The following is a 22276-nucleotide window of genomic DNA, read 5'->3' on the forward strand; positions in this document are numbered from 1 at the left end:
CAAGCTGATGCTTAGATATTTCACATCAAAAATATTTGATGTTTGGACCTGAGATTATTCGTTTTAAACTCCAACCTGTGACCTCTGAACCTGTACGATGAGTAATGTGGAGATACCGGCGGGTTTGAAAGAGCTGCTGCAGGGATACACGGTCGAGGTGCTTCGCCGCAAGCCGCCGGACTTGGTTGAATTTGCTGTGCAGCATTTTACACAAATTCTGGAGGGCCAAAGAAACAACCAAGGAGCCAAGAAACGCAGCGCCAGACCAGCACGGAAAGGAGTGACCTTTGAGACAAAGTCAAATAAGCCCAAAAAGGTGGATGAAGCGGAGGAAGAGGAGGAGGAGGAGGAACACACTGTTAGTGAGTACTACATCCTTCTCTGTTTGTGTCTCCATGTTCTCCAAATTAAAAATGTAACTTCCAAGAAATGCCATTTTGTGGACGTTTCAAATCCTGAAAGCTTCATGGTGTCAAAATCACACAAAGGAGACGGAGAAACTGTCCACGGACAGAAATGTGAAAGCTCTGTCGATGCAAAGTGTTGACCTACAAGGTCACAGTCAGGAAAACATCCACATGAACAAAAAGCTGGCAAAAAACGTCTGCTCCACTTACAACAGATCTTATGATACAAAATAACACTCATTGACTCAAGGAATTCACTCTGCATATAAAAAACGCAAAAGAAAAAAACATCACAGGAACTGTAACAATAAAGTAAGATGAGCTTCCTTCTGCTTTATCAGACTTATGAAGTCCAGTAAGTAAAACCCACCTCCGTCTCTCCCCGTCTCTCTCTGCAGAGTCCACCGCCAGTAAATACAATCGCAGAGTTTCAGGTCAGTAACTGGTGCAATATGTGTGATGAATATCAATAAATATTGACCACTGTACAGTATTTTAATTTGTTTGTCCCGCTGCAGTTTGTGCAGAGGCGTACAATCCCGATGACGACGAGGACGATGACGCAGAGCCTCGGGTTGTGCATCCAAAAACGGACGAGCAGCGTCGCAGACTTCAGGATGCGTGCAAAGACATTCTACTGTTCAAAACACTGGAGCAGGTACAACACATGTTTATGATGACGGATCAGACATTTGCTGTTTAGACAAAAATTGAATATTAGGTTTTCATACACATCCCTGTACTTCTATCTTTGTGAGGACACTCAATGACATAATGAATTCCCTAAAGCTCCTCACCCGAACTTTAACCATCACTAAATGCTTAACCGCAACCCTAACCTAATTTTACCTGAACCTTAAACCCTCAGGAAGCCCTTTGAAGAAGTGAGGACCGGCAAAAACTCCTCAATTTCCAGAAATGTCCTCAGTCTGAAGGTCTAAAACTAAAAATGGTCCTCACAAAGATAGATGTACACACACACACACGCACACACAGACAGACAGACAGACAAAGGCATGCATCTGTCAGATTTTTACTTTGGCTTCCTGTGTGTCAGAAAGACGGTTTACAGTCAACAAAGCACTGAATGCATGGTTTCTGCTGCTCTGCTTACTGTCACTAAAACATAGAGAGACAGCGTTGAGTTTTTCTGCTCTACACATCTGGAACAAACTCTGCTTCAACTCTCAGCCCTTTGAAATCGAGGCTGAACATTGTTCCGTTTGCCGCTGCCTTTCAGTCAATAATATTTGGTAATGCGCTGTAACTGCTCCACAGCTTTTCTTCTCCAGTTTGTTCTGATTTACTCCACTCTGTCTTATTTTGATCTTGTATTTCATTGCACTGTTTTTAAAAACCTAACTTATGTGTATATGTTTCTTATCTCGTCTTAATGCTTTTTTTAAATGTAAAACGTTGCCGTACAAGTAAGCTTTCCTCACTCTCAGGAGCAGTTCTCTGAGGTTTTGGACGGCATGTTCGAGGTGTTGGTCAAAACTCAGGAGCACATCATCGACCAAGGAGACGATGGAGACAATTTCTATGTCATAGAGAAGTGAGTGACAGATTTCAAATTGTTTGTACAATGCTACAAGTAGATTTTATAATGACTTCTACTACCCGTCTGTGTGCCATGTTCTTTCCAGCGGTGTGTATGATATTTTCGTGCAGAAGGACGGAGTGAGCGTGTGCGTTGGAAAGTATGACAATAAGGGCAGTTTTGGTGAGCTGGCTCTCATGTACAACACGCCGCGAGCTGCTACAATCACTGCAACACAGGAAGGCGCCCTGTGGGGCCTGGTGAGTCCCCCAAAGCATCACGATCGTGAATTAAAAGAAGAATTGAAGCTAAAATAAAACACAACCTATTGTTCTTGTTTGGTGCTCAGGATCGAGCCACATTTCACAGACTGATTGTTAGAAATAATGCGAAGAAGAGGAGGACGTATGAGGCCTTCATTGAGTGTGTTCCTCTTTTGAAGTCTCTTGAGGTTAGTATGAGAAATACAAACGCTATACAAGATAAGAGATAGTATATACATATATATATATATATATACACACACTTATACTTGTATTTGTGGTGTCATCATGCTTCACTCTCTCTTCACAAGCTCTCTGAGAGGATGAAGATTGTAGATGTTGTGGGAGCCCGAGTGTTCAAAGAAGGAGAGCGCTTGATAACGCAGGTACAGTGTTGGGACATTCACCGCTGTATCCTTGGCTGTCTGTGCGTTAATCAATAACAGGTTAGACTTCATAAATGTTTCTGCTCCTTCCTGTGCCTGCAGGAGGAGGAGGCCGACTGTTTCTACATCGTGGAATCAGGAGAGGTGAAGATAATGATAAAGAGCAAAGTGAGTGTGTCCAATATCATAACTGATTCTATTTTAGTTAATTATTTACCCTCTTATCTGTCAATTTGATTGTTATTTTTTGCCATGAAGTAAATAGAATATGTTTTTATGTCTGATGTTATTGTACTAACTGACTGCAGGACTCACAGATTCCTTTATGTCTGTTACAGACGAAGGCCGGCCAGCAGGACAACATGGAGGTCGAGGTGGCTCGCTGCTCCAGAGGGCAGTATTTTGGGGAGCTGGCATTGGTCACCAACAAACCTCGTGCAGCATCAGTTTACGCTGTGGGAGAAACCAAATGTTTAGGTGAGACACCGGTGTTTGTTGCTCTTTGTGTCAGGCGTAGCAGCACCTCATTTTCAGGGGAAGAGACTGGAAACTGGACTGTAGTTGGCCTGTTAAGTAAAGGAGGAAGAAGAGGAGGAGGAGGAGGTGGTGGTGGTGTTGTTGATGCTGCAGGCCTTACATTGAATCTAGCAGAAACAAGAGCAAACACAGTAATTTATACTCTAAACACAGCCAGAGGCAGTTTTTATCAGGTTCTCCTACACATTCTCAACACAACCAGTCCGGGTCGGCGGGGCCAAGAGGCACAGTACCTGCCCAAATATTAACATATTATACATATATTAACATGTGTGTGACCATGAGGTTAAATTGGGACGGGGCCCACCAGTTTAGCTCCGCCTCCTGACATCTAAAATCTCCTTCAATATCAAAGCTTTAGCAGCTCTCACACTCAATTTCAGTGAAGCGGTAGACAAACTCTAAAGCTGTACAGTTTGCAGTAAATTACAGAGGATACATTTCGACAGCAGATTGAACAAATCGATACAATTACTGTGGATCCGTTTCACTGTGATTAAAAACATCCACTGAGCCTCATGATTTAAATATCTTCTAAATACACTGTTTATTATAATATGTCTGTTTTCCTTTTAAACTCCGGTTTGAGTTCATTTATTGAAACACGCTCTTTCTACTGAGTTTATCGTAGACTCCAATAAGACTTACTTAAATGTAAAGCACAGCACTCTCTTAAATTCCAGTCTTTGTTACATGACTGAACATTTCAAAAACTCTTTGTGCACCAATTTCTGTTTTTAGAAGGTTTCACTTATTTTTTCAAAACTCCACTACTTAATCTGTTAGACAGGAAAACAGAAGCATGCCGGATGACATAATCTTACTTTCTCCTTCTTTCAGTAATTGACATCCAGGCCTTTGAGCGTTTGCTGGGACCCTGTATGGACATCATGAAGAGGAACATTTCCCAGTACGAAGAACAGCGGGCGGCACTTTTTGGCTCCAGTGTAGATTAAAACACGACACGTACTTTTAAAATAAAGCAGTATTTAAGTACACAGTGAACTCCCCTTGAGGTAACTGTAACACAGAGCTCAGTTACTTAACTATTCAAATCCAATACATTGGAATTGGAAAAAAATGTGTTTATGTAAATGAACCGGTGATTATGCAACAGAGACAATTCGATTGCCACCGTTTTATAATTGTTTACCTGAAAGAATTCATGTTTATTCTGCTGGTCAATCCCTGCTTGACTATTTTATAATACAAAGTGCCGTAACATTTGGCTTTTGAACTCAACACACTGTTAACAACCCCTTCTGATGTTAACGTAAACCTTTGTTGTATGAAATGTAACCTGGTTTTTAATAACCGGCATGTCTTGAGCATTAAAGGTTTAGCTCAATAAAAATATAAAGACATTTTTACCAAATAAAACACATGACATAAAAATAAACAAAGGATTATGTCTTAAATATTAAAGTTTTCTTGAGTTTGTTTTATTTGAGTTACAAAATATGAAGTGCAATCAGCAGACTCCACAGGAGAGTTTACCAACCTTCTTGTGTTACAAGTATTTACACCCAAAAATCAAGGATATCCATCTAAATTTCACACACTCAGCGTTCTGGTTTGTCCCAGAGTTCAAGTCTCTGTTAAGTTGTCCAAGTTCCATTGTCAAAGTTTAAATATTTAAAATATTTACAAGTCCTGTATTCAAAAACTCCCAAATCATAATGTAGCTTGTTCATTGCAAAGGCAGGTGCTGCTTCAGTATTGTGAGAAAAAGAGCAGAGCTGGTTAAACGAACATGGTCCTCTACAGGGTCTCCAGAGTTTTACACTTAATTCTTCCGCTAAAAGAAAGCCTGGGCAAGATAGTCTGTACATAATTATTTAAAATTACATGTTGAAATGTCTTTTTAGCCAATGCGGGGCAAAGGCTTCTATGATCCACCCTTGTGAAGAAATGAATATGACAATCAATAAAAGACAGATGAAAGAAAAAAGGCCACCAAGATAGTCACTCGTTCATCAAACATCCTGATTTTTTTTTTCTTCAGAGCATCTTTGAACATTAAAATAAAACTCCAATAAATAGAAATACAGCAGAGAAATGGTCAAATAAGACTGATACTGGTTTGTCGATCTCCGAGTTCTTTTGAGAAGGACAAACACACCCGACGGGAGCGAAAAAAAAGAAGAAAAAAAAAACACTTAAAACAAAAAGCGTTGATAGGGTATCATCCTACACATTCCCATTGTGTCAAGGGAAAAAAAAAACAAGTTCTCTTATTCCTCTGGTTTCCTGAGGCTCATCCGCAAGAACGTCCATTGATAATACGGTTCCCAGCAGTGACGGTTACACAGAGGTGATGACAATCATGAGGTGTGGTGAGATGCTGGAGATCCTGTTGAGAAGGTCGGGGGCCAGCTGAGATAAGTGGCTCTCGGAAAACTCGCATTGTGGGAAAATCTGTAGCACATAGGCAGGCTGGAAAAACAAAGGAACAAAAAATCAATTACTAAAATCACAATCACTTATGTGCATTGTTTGTGAGATTCTTTTCACTAATGTATGTATATTTCATTATTAAATATATTAAGTTACAACACATAATTGGGAAAAACCTGAACACTAGCAGTCATGTCTCACCTGATTGGAACCTGGGTTGGGGATATTAATGATACCAGCAGCCAACTTTGCCTGCAAGTAGTTGATGAAAGCGGCCTTAAGAGCTTGCGTTTGGTTTAGGACGTCGTCTTGATCTCGTCCACAAGGCAAAGCAAGGAGAAGACAGAAGTCGGTGTCTCCCTGGAGGGAGAACAATGTAAATGTTGTTAGACTCCTTTTAAGGAAACAGAAAAAAATGACTCAATGGGAGTAAGACAAAAGCACCCGTACCGTCATTCTCCGGGCTACGCTCTCTAGTTGTGAAGCCTCGAGCCTCATTCTCTGGACAATCCTAAGCAACGCGCCTCCTTCTTGAAGCGGCAAAGACCGATGAGCCAAAGCTTTGTTACCGCACACAAAATGCAACTGGACTGCAGCTGTGTCGTTCTTCAGTGCCAGCAGGCCTTGCCACACAATAGGGTATTTCTGTTTAAATGTGAGACAAAACAAAGATAAGTATGTCAGACAAAGACAGCTCTTGTTCAGATACACAACCCTGAACACAATTTATACTGATGAGTTTTGTCTTACCGTCAGCAACTGCACCATATTAACCGGCTGCGACATCTTGCCATCTGGTTTTGTCTGGGGGTCGGCACCCTGAGGATTGGAGACAATAGTGTAATGCGTCATGAACAGTTTCTTCAATATGAAAATATAAACCCACATTTGCATGTATTATTGGCAGCCTGGCTTATCACCAAAAACCACAGCTTTCAAAATGCCCATGAAGTTAAATCTACAGCTCTCTAAAAAACTGAACATTACGAATAACATTCATGCTGGAAGGATTCCAGGATATTCCAGGACTGTTATGTGTGTGTTAAGTGCAGTGAACTCACCATGGTTGGTGTGACAGTCAGTGGTGGCTGGTTAAGTCCAACAGGAGACGTCTCTGGTATTTGAGAATGAATGCCTCTCGGGTTGGAGTACATCCCAGTATACTCTGGGAATGAGCCACTAGATCCTGGTGGCATTAGCTGAACTCTCTGGGGAGATGCCATAGCTTGCCCGGTTTGTCTGATCGCCATCATGCCATCTTTAGGAAGAGGAGAGTGTGGTCTCTTTGCCTCTAATGGCTTGGTTATATCCTTCTCAGACACACCTTTAGGCAGAACATGTGCTCTTGGAGACAAAGCTAAGGGCAGGCTGGAGGATGCAGAAGAAGAGGGAAGGGTCTCTTGAATGTGTCCAGAATGAGAGTCAGTGGCCAATCGTTCTCCCTGTTGGTGCAAGAGGACACGCATATCTCTTTGTGCCATGTACGTTTCTAACGGGACACTCCGCAGAGGCCCGCGAGGATCCGACTGCATAGCCTCCGGTTTTAACTGCGTAGCAGACTGTCTTCCTGAAGCCTGGTGGAAGCGTCTGGGTTCTTCCTGTTCCCCGTCGTGACCCCTCAAAGAACCGGGGTTCACCTTGAGAACCTTGTCTCTGCCGACAGCCTGGGGTGAGGTGGGCTGTGACTGGATGGGACCAGACCAAGAGGGGAGAGGCTCACTGTGCATCCCATAGCTCATCACAGAGAGAGGGGGAGTATTGACCCGAACGTCTCCTTGGACAAGATGCCCCACTGGAAGTGACTGGTTAACGCGGTGAGGAGACATCCGTCCCAAGCCTCCGGGCACACTGTGAGGTTGCATGATAACCGACTGCTCTGCATGGTGTACACCGGTAATAAACTGTTGCATGGCAGGAAGGCCGGTGGATAACATCACTGGTAGGCCCTTAGGTGACGAGGAGCCTACGGGAGAGGACACTTTAGTAAACTGAGTGTGTGGATGACCTGACTTGCGAGGGGATCGCGGCTCCTGTTTGATCCCACTGATGTGGGAGGTTGCTCTGTCACCAGCCGATGTAACAAATCCTACATGGTTGCCAGGTGGAGAGGGCAAATGGGGGCTAATTGCAGGACTTATAGCGGAGGTCCAAGTCGGTTTAGCTCCATCCGTACTGTGAGGATCACCACTGTCCATTTTCTTTTGATGTTTTATTGGCATGTAATCTTGATGGTAACTCATTACTTGCTGGCTACCCTGTGTGAGACGCTTCACTACCCCTTGAGGTCCAGACTGGTAAGTAGATTCCATCTTTTCCAAACCAGTACTTTCTTGTTTAATAGAAGACAATGTTGACTGCGTCTTACCAGGATGCCCGAGATCTGTCTGCAATGAAGGCCCCTTCTGAAGTCCTAAATGAGAATGACCATACATTTCCTGTTTTATCTGGGGCATGGACACCAGCTGCTGAGATTCCATGTCCCCTGCTGTTGCCTGTGGGATCTGACTTATTTTTGCACTAATCCTCTGTGGTCCCTCTGTTTTCTGGCCTGAGTGGCTCAAGACTACCACTCCTTCAGAAGTATTTACTCTCAGACCTGGACAAGACCCTGTTCCAAGAGTAGGGCTTTCGACAATGAAGCGCGCAGCACTTCCGCTTCCATCCCCAACAGATGGTCCGTGGTATGATCCAGCATCGTCTTTGCTGGGCCTAAAGGCTGGTTTGGGTAGAGTCATGTCAACACAGGGATTTCCAATGTTCATGTTTACTTTGTCCTCAGGCTCAGGAGGGTTGCAAACACGACTGATAACAGAGGTTGCAGTGGACGCAATAACAGAGATCACAGACTTTGTCTCAGGAGATGAAAGTGAGGCTGGAGCTCGAACAATAGGTGTAGCTGGATGAGCTGCCATCCCACTACCAGAAAGTGGTGACTTATTTGGCACAACAGCGGATTGAGTATTACTTTCAGAGGGGTTCTGATCTCGCAGGGTGGGTAGATTACTCTGAATAGAACTACTGCCTGGCAACGAAATATTTTTATGTTTCATAAGAATCTGCCTCAAGTCACTTGTGCCATGATCTATATCCATGTTTTCAGAGTCTGAGGGTAAAGGCTGGTTTTCCTTGGACGCCAACGGCATGAGAGGTAAAGAGGAGACTACGGTCTCTTTAGCCTGATGGCGCCAATCTGGTGGAGAAACAGGAATTCTACTTGTTTGAATGGGTCTGATATTTGGCCTGTTGGCTAGGGGAGACAGGGAAGGGGAGATGCATTCAGGTGGCACCTGTTGAGGCTTTGGGCATATTTGACTCTTAGACTGGGGGTTAACAGATTTAAGATGTTGAATCGGTTCTTCAGAAGATGACTCAGACTCTGCGTTTACATCTGAAACCTTGACAGCTAAAGGCTCCGGTTCTGGCCTCCATGTCGTAGAAGTAATAACCCCAGCAGTTGCTGCTGATGGAGTTGTTGCAGGAACAGTCTTTATACTGGAAGGTGGGCTATCTGCTAAAGGAGTTGTCAGTTCCTCACTTATTAAAGGTCCTTCCTTTGAATCTTTTTTTACTTGCTTTGGGCCTTTAGAACGTTTAGGAGGTCTTCCCTTGGTGCCCTTTTTGGGTGTGGCAGATAAGACAGCCTCCTCCTGTACAGCAGGTACATTTGTCTCAGGTTCTTTTTCCTTGGCAGGCAAAATCAAGTCTGGTTCAGGTTCTGAACCTACATCTGCCCTTGATGGAGCTGCTGGAGCTGCTGAAGCTGATGGAGCTGCTGGAGCTGCTGATACAGTTCCATCTTCAGCGGTTATGGAGTCAATAGCAGCCATGAGTTCTGTCTCGCTAGCAGGATTGGAAGGCTTTTCTTCCTCTGGCTCACTTTTCACTTCTGTCTGCGGGACGGGTGGCGTCGATGGTTCTGTTGGGAAAGCTGGATCTGTAAGTTTAGCAATGTTTCTCAGAGCCTGCTCCAATTCCAGCTGTGAAATTAAGTTTTTTGGCGATTCCAGAAGCTCGTTGTTTTCCAAAGTGGCATTTTCCTTTTCGCCTTTGTCGGCATTAGTACACTTTGAAACATGATCACTCTGGTCACCAGGTTTTAACTTTTTTAAAGAATCTTCTTGTTCATCATCCCCTAATTGAAGAAGATCCTTCACCTCCGTCACATTCAGTCTGATTTTGAGGTTCTTAAGAACAGGAGACTTGGGAGTCCTTGTCAACTTGGTCTTTCCTCTAACAATCCTGTCTTTTTCCATGGTGGGTTTCTCTTCTAAGACTTGGGAATCTGTCTCTTCCCCATTTGATTTACCTTCACAAGCCTTTTCATGGAAAACATCTTTATTTCTGCCCAATTCCTTCCCTTGTTTGTCTTTCTCCTCTTTCTTTTGGTCAACTTTTATAGTTGGATCTTCTTTACATGAACTTGATGAATCTTGCAAAGCCAAGGAATCTTCATCTGTGAAATCCATTTCCTGATCATCATCAGCCACCTCAGTTTTTTCCCCTTTCCTTGTTGATCCAGATCCTAGGACTGTTGACATTGGATTCAATGAACTCTTTGTGCCATGAGGGGATGTTTTTCCTTTTGATACTGTTGGAATTCGTTCCCCGCCTTCAGATTCATTTGAATCTGTATCTTTATTGTCCATTTTAGATTTTTCGACTTTAACTGTTGAACTCTCATCGCCTTGTCTGCGATTCTTGGGAGGACGGCCCCGTTTAGTTGTAGGGGTTGGGGCAGGTGGATCCTGTTCGATATTTTGTTGTTGTGTTGCATCTTTGTCTGTACCTCGCTTTCGCGCAGATCGCGGTGACTCCGTTTCTTTTCCAGAACGAACTGGCGCATCATCTTCAACTGGAGTGGCATACACTGATTTAACGTTCCTTCGTCTTGCTCTGCCTGCGGATATGCCCGGCTCGGACATATCAGCTTCTGATCCATGAATAGGAGATTTGCCTGTGGACCTTGATTCAGCTCTTGGGGATGATCCACGTTTCAGCTTCTCTTTGTCAATGCGCTCACTCTTGCGTGTTGATATGATGGGAAGTGGAGAAACTTGAGCAGGTGACTGTTTACACTTTTTATTTTTCATTTCTTTTGTTTTATGCTCTTTCTGAGGTGAGACTGGCTCGTCACTTGTGTCATTATCAATGGGCATCTGCAATTTACTAACTTGAAATTTTCTCTCTACCTCGGGCTCTGCTTCTGCTTTCCAAACAGTGTGGCTTTCTTTCTCTTCCTCTAGAAGACTAGGTGTTGTGGGACTAGTAGCTTCAGGCACTTCTGGTTGTGTTGTCTCAGGATCCAGCTCTGCTTCTGAAATGCTAACAAACTCATCGTGAGAATCACGCCGGCATGGTTTTTCAATACAGAGAGGTTTTACATCCTCAGGAATATCCAATTTCCCTTCAGATGGAGACAGTTTACATCTATCCACTAAAAAACTGGGTTCAGGTGCTGCTATTTGTGCAGGTTCAGTGTCAGATGGTGCCTCAGGTAATGGGTGGTGCATGGGTATGACGGGTTCATTTTCTCTCACTTCTTCTTTTATCTCTTCCTTTATGACAAACACAGGGGTACATAGAGGGGCTCGGATTAATGCAACACATTTCTCTTCTGGTGGAGGAAAGTCTTGGACCACAGATTGGGTTACAGAAGTTGGTATGATTCTGGGTTCAGCGATCAGTTCTTCAGCAGGACTGATCGGTTTAATTTCTGGCTCCGTGATAGATTCCATTGTTTCAGGCGACTGCAAAGCGTGTTGCTCTTGAACAGGTGCCTTTTCCACTTTAATCTCATCTGTGGGCACCGTGTCTACTTTTGCCTCTTGCAGCTGATGGGGTTTATTCCTCTGCTGTTGCAGTCGTGTGAGTTCCAAAAACCGACTATGGAAAAGGACAACTGGCCCCGAGTCAAGTTCACCATCTCCTGTCCCTTGCTGACCAGGCTGCTGGTTTTGCGTATGTTCAGGTTCTTCATGTTTGCGTTCCAAGTGTTGAAGTCGCCTAGAGTCCAGCTCAAAGACGGGGCTGTGAAGGAAGCGTGAGGCAAAGAGTTCCCTGCGTTCCTGTTCCTCTGGCTTAGGTTCCTCTTTCCTGTCATCAACTTTGTCTTCGGATCCACTTCGAATCTTTTTCTTTTTCATGTACCAGGAAGGTGTAGGTCGCGGTGCCGATTCTACCTTCTCAGTGTCCTTTCTGTTGCGTAAACTTGAAAAGTGAGAATCATAATCCAAAAATGACCAGTTATCTTCTCTTGAAGAGGAGAGAGATTTTGCACGTTCGAGCAGAGCCTTTGTATCGGGTGTGATAGTTTGATCAAGAGCAAAGGAGTAGAATTTGTTTCTTTCAAGATGTGCTACTTTGGGGTCTGAAAACCTGTCAACCCGTGGCCTCTCGGTAAAAGGCATAGATGTGGACGGCATGGGAGAGTGGGGTTTGTTCTCTCGGTCCTCCTCAGAGTCGGATCGTACTTCCCCGGGCTCCAAGTCATGCCAAATACCATATTCCAAACGCTTGCGATTGTGAATGTTCTTACTTAGACTTCTAGAAAAGTTCAGGTCAGGTAACAAGTCTTGTTTAACTCGGCTCTCCCATCTCTTTTGTTGCTCTTCTTCCACACTAAGTGAAGGAGTGTTTGGCTTGTTTGCCGGTGTGTTATGTGTCCTTTTGACTAATAGCTCCAGATCTGGGTGAATCTTTTCCTCATTTCGACATAACTCTTTCTGAGAAGGGTCCACGAAGTCCTCATCCACATGGTGAGGGAAGTGTTGATGTCCTGGAGAGGAGATGTTGTTCCAGTCAGGATCTTCACTCTTTTGTCTAAAGCTCCTGTAGACTCGCTCCCTCTTAATTCCTGGGTCAGTTTCAAAGTGGTCTAGTTTCTTTAGTTTGTGAGATGGGAAATTATCTGTGACATCCTCAGGTGGTTTACCAACTTCATGCACAAGACTGCGATGTTCCAAGTCCTCTGCTTCACTTCCTAGAGGACTTCCTGGTTTGTCAGATTTGTCAGACTCGCGCTGCTGTTGCTGCTGGTGCAACCGTCTATTTTGTTCCATTTGCTTGCGGTAACTCTGAGAGAGGTCAATATCAACATAGTCTTCCTTGGTTTTACCGCTTTTGTCAGAGTCAGCATTCGGCGCACCAAATTTGAAAGCAGTGAGGTGTTCTTGCTCTCTTGTACTGCTTTGGTCTGGAATCCCCTCATGGGAAAACCTTCGGGATGAAGTGTGCCCTGGATGCCGTTTTGACTCCAGTGGATCCAAAGATCCCTCCGACTTCTCTCTTTGCCCTCTAAGGTCCTCTTGACCATCCTTCTGAGTGCCACTTTTTTCAGCTTTGAGTCTTGAATCTCTCCGTTGTGAATCTTTGTTTTTGTCAGTGTCCGACTCTTTCGAATATGTAGCACTAGCACCAAACTCAGAGGGAAAAACATCCTCCTCCTCATGCCTGCTTCTTTTCTGACGAATAGTCCTGCCACCGGAATCAGCAAAGCGCCTTTTTCTTGCAGCAAGGCGATCTGAATCCACTGATGAATCTTTCCCATCATTTCCAACGTCAGGCTTTAGATGTTTCTTGAGTCTGTTTTTTCCATCCAAGTCTGAATTCTCACCTTTACTCATTTCAGATCTTTCACTTTTTACAGAGTCATGATGAGCAGTTGACGACTGACTTCCAGTAAGAGACTCCCCATCCCCTTTACTTTTCTGCTTCTCAAGAGCATCCTGGTCTGATCCCCGTCCTCTTCCAGCACCTCCATCAAAACTTGTCTCAAGCTCTGGTTCGGGTAGTGGATTGGATGGGGATTGCCCCTTTGCTTTCCTTGATTTAATCTTCTCAGCTTTGTCTTTGTCACCTTTGTCTTTTCGTTTTGCACGTTTGGTTTTCTCAGCACCTGCCACACGATCTGGTTGGCTGGTCTTATCACTCTTCGTGGCAAGTTCCAGCAGGGTCTTTTCAGATTTATCAAAGTGTGGTGGCGACATTGAACTCACACTACCACTTCGCTCAGAGGACTGGCTGAAAACCCGACGTTCTGGGTCTCTGGGAGCACGCTCAGATGGTGAAGGCGACACTGTAGGAGTAACGGGTCGCCTCGGTTGGGAAGGGCTCCACCTGGTGCGGTCAGCCTCAAAACGTTCTCGCTCTCTTTCTCGCTCTCTTTGAATATATGTGTATTTTCGGATGTCTTGCTCAAAGGGGTCTCTGTAATCCCGGTAGTCTCTTGGGTCTTCGTGATAACGTGGGTCAAAGTGCTCCCCTTGATAGTGTTCCAGTTCAGGAAAACGTTCTCTGCTGCGAGCAGCAAAGTCTCTTCGAGCTTCCTCTGGATAGATGCCAGGGGTTGTTCGTATATTCTCATAGTAAGCCCTATCTGCAGGAAATTCATGGTATGGAGGTCTGCGTTCCTCTCTGTAGAGTGAATGGAGAGAATGGGAGACAAGCAATGACATTTGTTAAACTAAATCATTTATCTTTTCATAAAGTAGCACCGTCACTTTCAGATTAGGAAGAAGGGCTAAAATATTTTGCTGCGGAATTGTTATTCTAAAGATTTTCACTTTACATTAGACATATATTTATCAGGGTTAATTCAATTTGAAAGAACGGTTTAAAATAGCAATTTTATCAATTGACATATTTCTGACATTTCCAAAATACATATATAACTGATATATCATGCATGCAATTGAATCTATGGGAAATTTACCGTCGTTCAGCAGGAATTTCATAGATTTCTCTAATGTCTTGACCGGATGCCTGCATAGATCGGTAGAATGCCATCTGACTCTCTTGACTTGCAAAATCCACCTTTAACAAATAAATTAAATAAGTTGTCCACAAATACATATACACATTAAAAATATGTTTCACTAACAAACTCAATTGTTAATGTTTACCTTTATTTTATTGCCACCAATCTTCCAACCTTTGGTCTCCCTTACAGCTGCCTGAGCAAAATCTGTGTTGTTGTACAAGATGAGGCCCATCCCTTTCAATCTATCAAACACAACCTAAAGAAGGACAAAATGATACATTTAGAGTTTTGTAAACTATACCGTATTAAAACTTAAGCAAGAGAAAATACAACACCTTACCTTAACTACATGTCCATAGCGGCAGAAATGACGCGTGAGGTATTGCTCTGTGACACTGGTTGCTAAACCATCGAGCCAAACGCACGTAGTGGGCATACTCTTCCCAAACCCAAGCTTCAAAGAGAAAGGGAACAACAGCTGTGTTATATACACAGAATACATTAGATTGAAAACCTACTCAGAGCAGAAATTATACTCTTGTTAACTGTAAAAACACTACCTTTAGTCTGTTGCTTCCCAGATACTCTCCATCCATCTTCTTAATGGCCTTGCAAACACTGGCAATATCAGAATACTGCACAAAGGCATACTGGGGAACTCCATTTACTTTCTTGATGTCAATGTCCTTGAGGAGAAAAGACAGAACAATTAGAGACCCGTATCAAACGTAAAATGGACCAATTTACAGTCCAGTCAAATGGTAGCATACCACAATTTCTCCAAAGCGTTGAAAAATGTCAAGGAGTTGTTGATAACTGGTGGTCTTCTCAAGGTTGCCAATAAACAGTGTCCTTGTGGCCTTTGGGTGGAACTCATCTATCCGCCCATCCAAGGGCCTGAATTCATTTTCACTCTCTGTTTCTGAGGGGAAGGACGAGGTGTATCATTAATAGTACTGACATGCTGCTAAATGTCGAGCTCACATTCTCCAACATCAGCACAAAAACACAGACTTTTATGTAATAATGTTTTCTGAATTCATTTGTTGGCACCAAGTGTTCATCACACTGCTGTTTTGTATATTTGTTATCAATTACCTGGGCCATTCCAGGCCGTGACTTCAATAAGCATGCCAAAGAAGAGCTTTCCTTTGGAGACAGTGAGGGCTTTCTCTTGATCCTCTTGTTGCCTGAAGAACACCAAACCATAGCGGTCTTCTGAAGCTCCATGGATCTGCACTGAGGTCACTTTCCCATGTTTCTTGAATTCATGGAAAAGTCCATCTTTTAAACTCGTGTCTGTGGACGGTAAAAAATTAAAAAGATTACTATCCAATGCTTATCTTCAAAAAGAGTACTGAAAACCTGTACTGTTCTATCACATTTAGCCTCGTTATTGTACATTTTATGTAGTACCTTTAAAAAAAAAAAAAATGTTTAAACAATTTAAACGTTTGTAGGAGTAGGTAAATATGCTACTAATGGCAGATAATGATAAACATGATAAACAGAAATTTCAACAGCAGTTCAGGTCTCCATCCTCAAGTCCATAACACAAAGTTAATTTGATTAAAATAAGATGTCTGTACACCAACAGAAACGCACATTTGCAGGAACCTGAAACCAAATCACATGATCACCTGTGCAACTTAATTTGGATTTGTTTTATCTACATTATGATGTGTGCACTTATGTCCACTTTGCTTCCAAGTTCTGACAAAAGCAATTTATACATTGTATGGATAAGATGGTGTTCTCTGGCCCTTTCAGGACATGACAATGTATTGATACTTCTGAGTGAGTATGAGAGGTAAAAATGGTTATTGGTATGACTCTGTGAGAGAGGCTGACATGTAGAAACTCACCTGTGGAGCGCACTGGTAGGTTTTGCACTTTGATTCCAAAGCTTCTGCGTGGCTCATCCGAGTCAAGCCCCATAGAAGACTGAGTCGGGGCGTGTGTCGCTGAAGACTGAACAGAGTGCGCCCGAGAACCATCACTGGAGCTGCTGTTTGAATCGCTGTCGTCACAAAAATAAATAAATAAATAAATAAAAGAACAATTAGACACTTGTCGGTCTGACTTTAAATAGCATTTGTTGATACCCGTTCATGTTTCCCATGAAGCTTTAAAATCGTAACATAAATGCCACACCTGCCGCTGCCCGTGCTGCTGGTGCTGCTGACAGAATCAGAGCTCGAAGATCTGCTGTGGGATCGAGATCGTGGACCTCTCCCGGGGGACAAAGGAGCTCTTTTAGGGGAATGAGGCGTTTTGGGTGTTTGTCCCGTGGTCCGTTGTGGGGAAGGGTGCCTCGACTGTGAGGAATGAGATGATCGGCTCCGGCGGTGATGGTAGGTTCTATCAACCCGTCGTCCTCTGTCATCTCTGTATAGGTCACGTCGTGTAGAGTTAGTCAGCGTAAAGGGGTCTCGAACTCTAGAGTCAAAATGTGGGTCTGTTGCCTCAAAGCTCCCCGCGATAGCACTGCTTCCTGGGCCAGCAGCAGCAAACATGGAACGATCACGGTAATAATCAGCGTTGTAGTGACGCTGTCTTTCGAAAGTGCCACTGCGCTCATGGTGTCCGTACGGGCTGTGGTCATACGCACGTTCACGGCTTTCTGAGCTACTGTGAAATAAGAACAGGGTAGAGAGGAGGAAAAAGGAATTACTATGAGGATGTCGAAAAAAAGTCAAGAAAAACAACAATTTCCTATTAAAATATGACATTTAAGAGCACAACAGCGAAAATCAAAATGGTCGGTACAGCAAGGACACAGCTGAGAGGAGGCCAGATAAGTTGTGCAGCTTGATACTTAATGATGTAGAGATCCTTTCATTCTTGCCGTAGCAAAATGTATTAGCCTGTCTCAGTAAATTTTTGGTCACTGATCTTCTCTATTGGGTTCCAGTTGATCAATTAAGAAAACAGAAGTGCTCAACTTTGATAACAGTTACTACGAGGAACTTTCACTTTCATTCACTTACGACCAGCAGCAGCGTAGCTGGATCTGGGTCTGTCCATGGTGGGCTGGTCTTGTTTACTTATGTTGGTCATAAAGAGGCACAAGTGTTAAATAAATAAGGGTTTTATAACCAATTAAAAGTTCCTCACAGTAACTATAACAAACTGCTTTTTAACTTTTCAGCCACAAGTTTCACAACAAAAGTTGCATATTTTCATTCATGTAACTTTTAATATATATATATATATACATTTGTTTTCTCATTTTTCAGCACTAGAGCATTTCTTTATGATTAGAAAAATAATTCCTCACAACAAATAGGTCAAACTATTTGATTCATTAAGATATGACATAATGGGGTAAACCTATCAAATGCTGACACTGTCTGTAAACTGTAAACACTATTACAGACGAAGGTTAACAGATAGAGGGTGCCATATGCTGTACCGATTGTAAAGCCTTCTGAGGCAAATTTGTGATATTGGGCTATTATAGATAAAATTGACTTTACTTTTGTGGCGCTGCTTAACTGTCAACAGCCTAAAATTACATTTCATTTTCTGACAGCCAACAAGCACACTTTAATATACTGTAATTTCATAAACAGTCACGTGAAACAAAGCCGCCCCAGACTTTGTCAGTACTACCTTCTTTGTTTCATTATGAAGATCTACTCATACAATGTTGAAATGCTGTTCTCAGTGTGTTTCAATTACTTTCATTTGCAATAACATTAAGCACATTTGGCTGCTCTGGGTGTCCAGGGGAGCTGATTTCAGAGGTTGACTGTTCATGAACTATTGCTGGTAAGAAAAAGAAAATATTAAAAATAAAACATTTCTTTTCAATATTCAACCGTACAATTCTCCCATCGAGGAGCTCAGTGGTACTGAAATTTAAAAATGCCATGCAGTTCAGATAGATGTACTTAATGTGAAAATACTGTAGTATTTATGTGATGCTGGAAAAAAAGAGGCACTTGCATAAAGAAATGACAATTACATATATGTATTATATATGCATTTTATAAAACAGATGTTCTCTCCTCTGTTGCATCAAATCAATCTTTTCCCTAAAAGCAGTGCAAAACCTAATATTAGACAAAGCACTAAGGAATGTTAGAGAAAGAAAATATGCAGAGGGCAGAGCAATACCAACCTTTTTGGAAAGAAGTAACCGAAACTAATCCAAATAAATTCTAGGTGGATCAGAATGTGAGAGCCCGAATAAAAAACCAAGGGGGAAAAATCAATTGATCTAATTAGGCAAAAACGGATCTCTTGAATCGCACTGCACGTTATCTTCAAATACTGTGGAGCACCAGGCCAGTAGGTTGTTGATGTATAATCCACAGTTAGGCTACTTAATTCTCTTCACTGGATGGAAAAAGGAAAAAACAAAACAATCACAGAAATGGACCTCTTTATGGATTTGTGTTTAAAAAAAAAAAAAAAAACTACAGTAACATAAGACCGTAATAAATAAATATGGATTTTAAAAAAAATATGATGAACTTCAGGGTAATTGAGGGAATTCCAGGTTGACTATAGAGTAAGTTGGTGCCCAAATGGAAGATACATCCAACTGGATCAATCTTGTACGTCAGTAAGTTCCAAAAGTTATGTTCCACCGATAATATCAAGTAGTTTAAAATCATACAAGCGTGTAGACTCGCAGACACTATGATCACAGCATATAAACTCCTCGTGGGCTCACAGGCATCTTAATTCCACAATCCAAGGATCTTATGGGGTGTACGTACTGGAAAGCTTCATCTTTTGGCAGTAACATTTCAAGTTACTTGGTAAAAGTTGTCTTCAGCTCTCTTTAACATACTCTAAAGTGCTCTTCTCCTCATCGAGCTCAGGCCTTACACAGCTACATCCACACTCGAGTAATCCAGATAAATGGTTGCTACACCTATCCACACTAGGGCCCACATCAGTACATCCAACATGGATGTGCGTACATCCAGGAGGGTACATCCCAACTAGGCTGTCTTCATGCGTCTTCATGGCCATCAATCCTAAACAAGAATAGCTCCACAATCTTGTTGTTCGGATCCTCCGTGTTCTTGCAAAGTCTTCTTGTAATAGCTTCCGTATTTGGGACATAAATTGGTTATTGCATGTAGTTAATCTCACCCTAAAATGACTGAGATAGCCTAGAATATATGCACTACATCGGTCTTTCTTGTGATGTGTAACAAATGTGAAGTTCTTCCATCCACTTGTTGAAAACTTTAAATCCAGAACAAGCTGTATCCACAGATGCAAAAAAATGGTAAAATTAGTCCATCCATCGCCAGTAGCCAAGAGGAAAAAAAACTGACCACCCGAGATGGGAGATCCTTGACATAACGATATATTACCTGACTAGATTCTTCAAAGAAAAGTACATCCTTTATAATAGGGATTTACTTCCACTTTCAAGCGATTCCAAGTAAAATCGAGGTTAGATCCCATATTTAGGAGGAAAATGTTTGAAAAGTATCCAAAAGATCCCCACGGTAGTTCCCCACAAAATGTAATAAATCCAAAACTCACCAGGATATTCCTCACAGATGTAATATCCAAACCAGATGTCAAACCTTGAATTATAGTTAACTTACCAAATGATAATGTGTAGTTAATTTAATTAGATCCCATGGGAAAGGCGAGTCAATTATGATGAAAAGTGGAACGATCCCTAATTACCTTTGTGCAACCCCCTTGAGGCATCTATCCCTCACACATAACCCCACTATGTGTTACGGTTTTACACCTATCCAATACCTAGTTTCCCCTGGATTGTATGGGGAGGCCGTGTCCACTTACCCATCTATTCTCCGTTCATAACGTCCCTCTCTGGTGTGAAGGGAAACAGGTGGGCCAAACACTGGACCAACTGTTCCCCTAGTGAATGCTGTAACGTCTCGACTGCTCGAGGGTGAGCTGTCTTCAAGGCCCCGAACAGCACTAGGGACTGACCCAGGTTCATTGTAGTCAGTCCGAAGGTCCCTGTCACCCATCTTGTTGACAGCATTGTGAGCCTTCTGCGCACTTTTGATATCCACAAAATCCACAAAGGCTGCCACACCACCCTCTGACCCTCGCTTCCGCAGGACTTTGACACTTTCCACACGTCCATACCTGTGGAAATTACAACGAAAACAAAGAGGAAATTACACATGCACCGGCTAAGAGTAGAGAAATTGTAGCAGTTTCTCTGTATGCCAGAGCCTGGTAATTATTTACCTCCAATTACCAAAGTAACTTAACATTAATGTTTCTTTTTTGACCACTTAACAGCAAAAAACTGTCTGCAATTGTTATGCTCATGACTAAACGTCATGTTACAAGTATTGTTGGGAGTGTTACGGTTTCTAAACAAACCAAAGATCCCTCTGGGACCTAACACATGTCAAATATCAGCGTTTAACAGCTATAAAAAGCACGAGACCCCTAGCTAGTAAGGCTGTACCACAGTAGGACTCGTAAACTATGACTGGGTGTAATGTTCCTGTGTTGTGTTGCATGTGAGCGTGTTGAGTTAAGGGGCCATTACATAACGTAGCAAAACGATTAAGACATACCATTAGCCTATATGGGTTTAAATTACTTCTACAAACAATGGGAAGCATACACGTTTATGCTTTTAGCTCGCTTTATATTAAAGGACTTGGATACTGGCTATGGGGAGCAAAACCTGGTTTGCAATATACATGTAAATTGGCCTATTTGAAAACAACACGGCGTCCGTTAGCCAAGTTTAAGTGAGCAATAGTGATGGCTACCGACGTCGAGCTGATCAACAACTTGCTAACATTCGTTATCAGCTCGGTGAGCTTATTGGTCGTCGCAGATTTGTGATTCTAAACAATATTTTTCAAACACGGTTGATCAGAGAAATAACGTCACGAGTCGCACGTTCCCACTGGCTAAAATAGCACAAGTCATCTCATGTTATTTGACCTGCTGTCCAGCTAACGTTAGCTGCCTTTTGGCTCGTACTGATCATGTAAACGTCTCGACTTCCCACAAAATGGTTGGTTGGGTGGTAGCTCGGTGGCTAGAAAACCGAGCTACTTGCCCACTGGGTTTAGCAAAAGTTAGCCAGTTTATATTAACGGTAACATTTACACTCGAGTGGTTCCATACCAAAAATATAAGTTCAACAAATATAGCTACGCTGCAACATAGCACAGGCAGCACATAGGAAACCCCGACTTGTGAAACTTAAGAAATGCTAACGTTAGCTGTGTTAGCATTAGTCGCAGGCTGACTGTTGCAACTGGCTAACGTTAGTACTGAAGCTAGCGCGCGCTGCTTGGCCAACGGAGGATCCCTCTTGCGTAACCTACCGTTTAAAATGCTCCACAATTTTCTCCTCTCGAACGTGTTCGGGTAAATTTCCCACCCAAAGGTGTCTGGTTTCCCGAACCATTTTGCGCGATTGTTCCCCCCTTCACACTCATATGATCATGCACGTTTCTAATCCCTGCCGGTCGGAGGTCCGCCTGAACAAAATGAACGACGGGGGGACGCCGTGAATAATCTGGGCCTGTAGCCTGCTGCCCGTTTAGCTTTAGCTGATGCGTCCTCGGTCCATGCACGTGGACGCGCGTGAGACTCGCTCCTGGTGGTTTTGGGTGCGAGCTGCGCGGCCCCGTGCTCGTATACAGCGCGTGCTTGACAGTTACGAATGCACACAACAGTGAGCACGCGATTTCTTATAAAACAACGAACTGCATGCAGCCCGCGAGCAGTATTTGTCCGCGGAGTCACTCGCTTTTTTAGGTAATCAATGTTCTTGATTATAATACATCCCAGTTGCAGAAAAGGAGATCCAATCATCATTTAACGTGCCAGTGTTGGATAAAAGCTTAACTTTTGTTTAATCATTTAATAAGTTAAATTCTTCCTTTCAAGTTGAATAAAGTCTATAAGGGCTGCTGACTATTGCAACCCAGTCAATGGTACCCTATAGCAGGTGCATGTAAGAGAAAACTAGGGCTAAAACTAGGCTTATTGGCAGTCTT

The 22276-nt window shown here is 42.8% G+C and overlaps 2 protein-coding genes across 2 annotated transcripts; one reads left to right on the forward strand and one right to left on the reverse strand.

The window, feature by feature from the left end:
- Positions 1–97: 97 nt before the first annotated feature.
- On the forward strand, positions 98–4089 carry prkar2ab (protein kinase, cAMP-dependent, regulatory, type II, alpha, B; the record flags this gene model as incomplete). Its single annotated transcript, XM_079186263.1, has 10 exons — positions 98–362; positions 806–841; positions 926–1065; positions 1856–1962; positions 2054–2207; positions 2297–2398; positions 2522–2596; positions 2699–2764; positions 2935–3073; positions 3974–4089. The coding sequence occupies 10 exons, from the start codon at positions 98–100 to the stop codon at positions 4087–4089; spliced, it is 1200 nt and encodes a 399-aa protein (XP_079042389.1).
- Positions 4090–4571: 482 nt separating this feature from the next.
- On the reverse strand, positions 4572–21722 carry LOC306694354 (msx2-interacting protein). Its single transcript, XM_079157158.1, has 15 exons — positions 21599–21722; positions 20073–20387; positions 16443–16919; positions 16154–16308; positions 15387–15587; positions 15059–15210; positions 14849–14974; positions 14629–14742; positions 14431–14544; positions 14241–14341; positions 6592–13942; positions 6281–6349; positions 5981–6175; positions 5732–5890; positions 4572–5569 (listed from the first exon to the last, which is right to left on the reverse strand). The coding sequence occupies exons 1-15, from the start codon at positions 21679–21681 to the stop codon at positions 5438–5440; spliced, it is 9744 nt and encodes a 3247-aa protein (XP_079013284.1). The 5' UTR covers positions 21682–21722; the 3' UTR covers positions 4572–5437.
- Positions 21723–22276: the final 554 nt, after the last annotated feature.

This window comes from Pholis gunnellus (assembly GCF_910591455.1).
Source record: "Pholis gunnellus genome assembly, chromosome: 3".
Classification (NCBI taxonomy): Eukaryota; Metazoa; Chordata; class Actinopteri; order Perciformes; family Pholidae; genus Pholis; species Pholis gunnellus.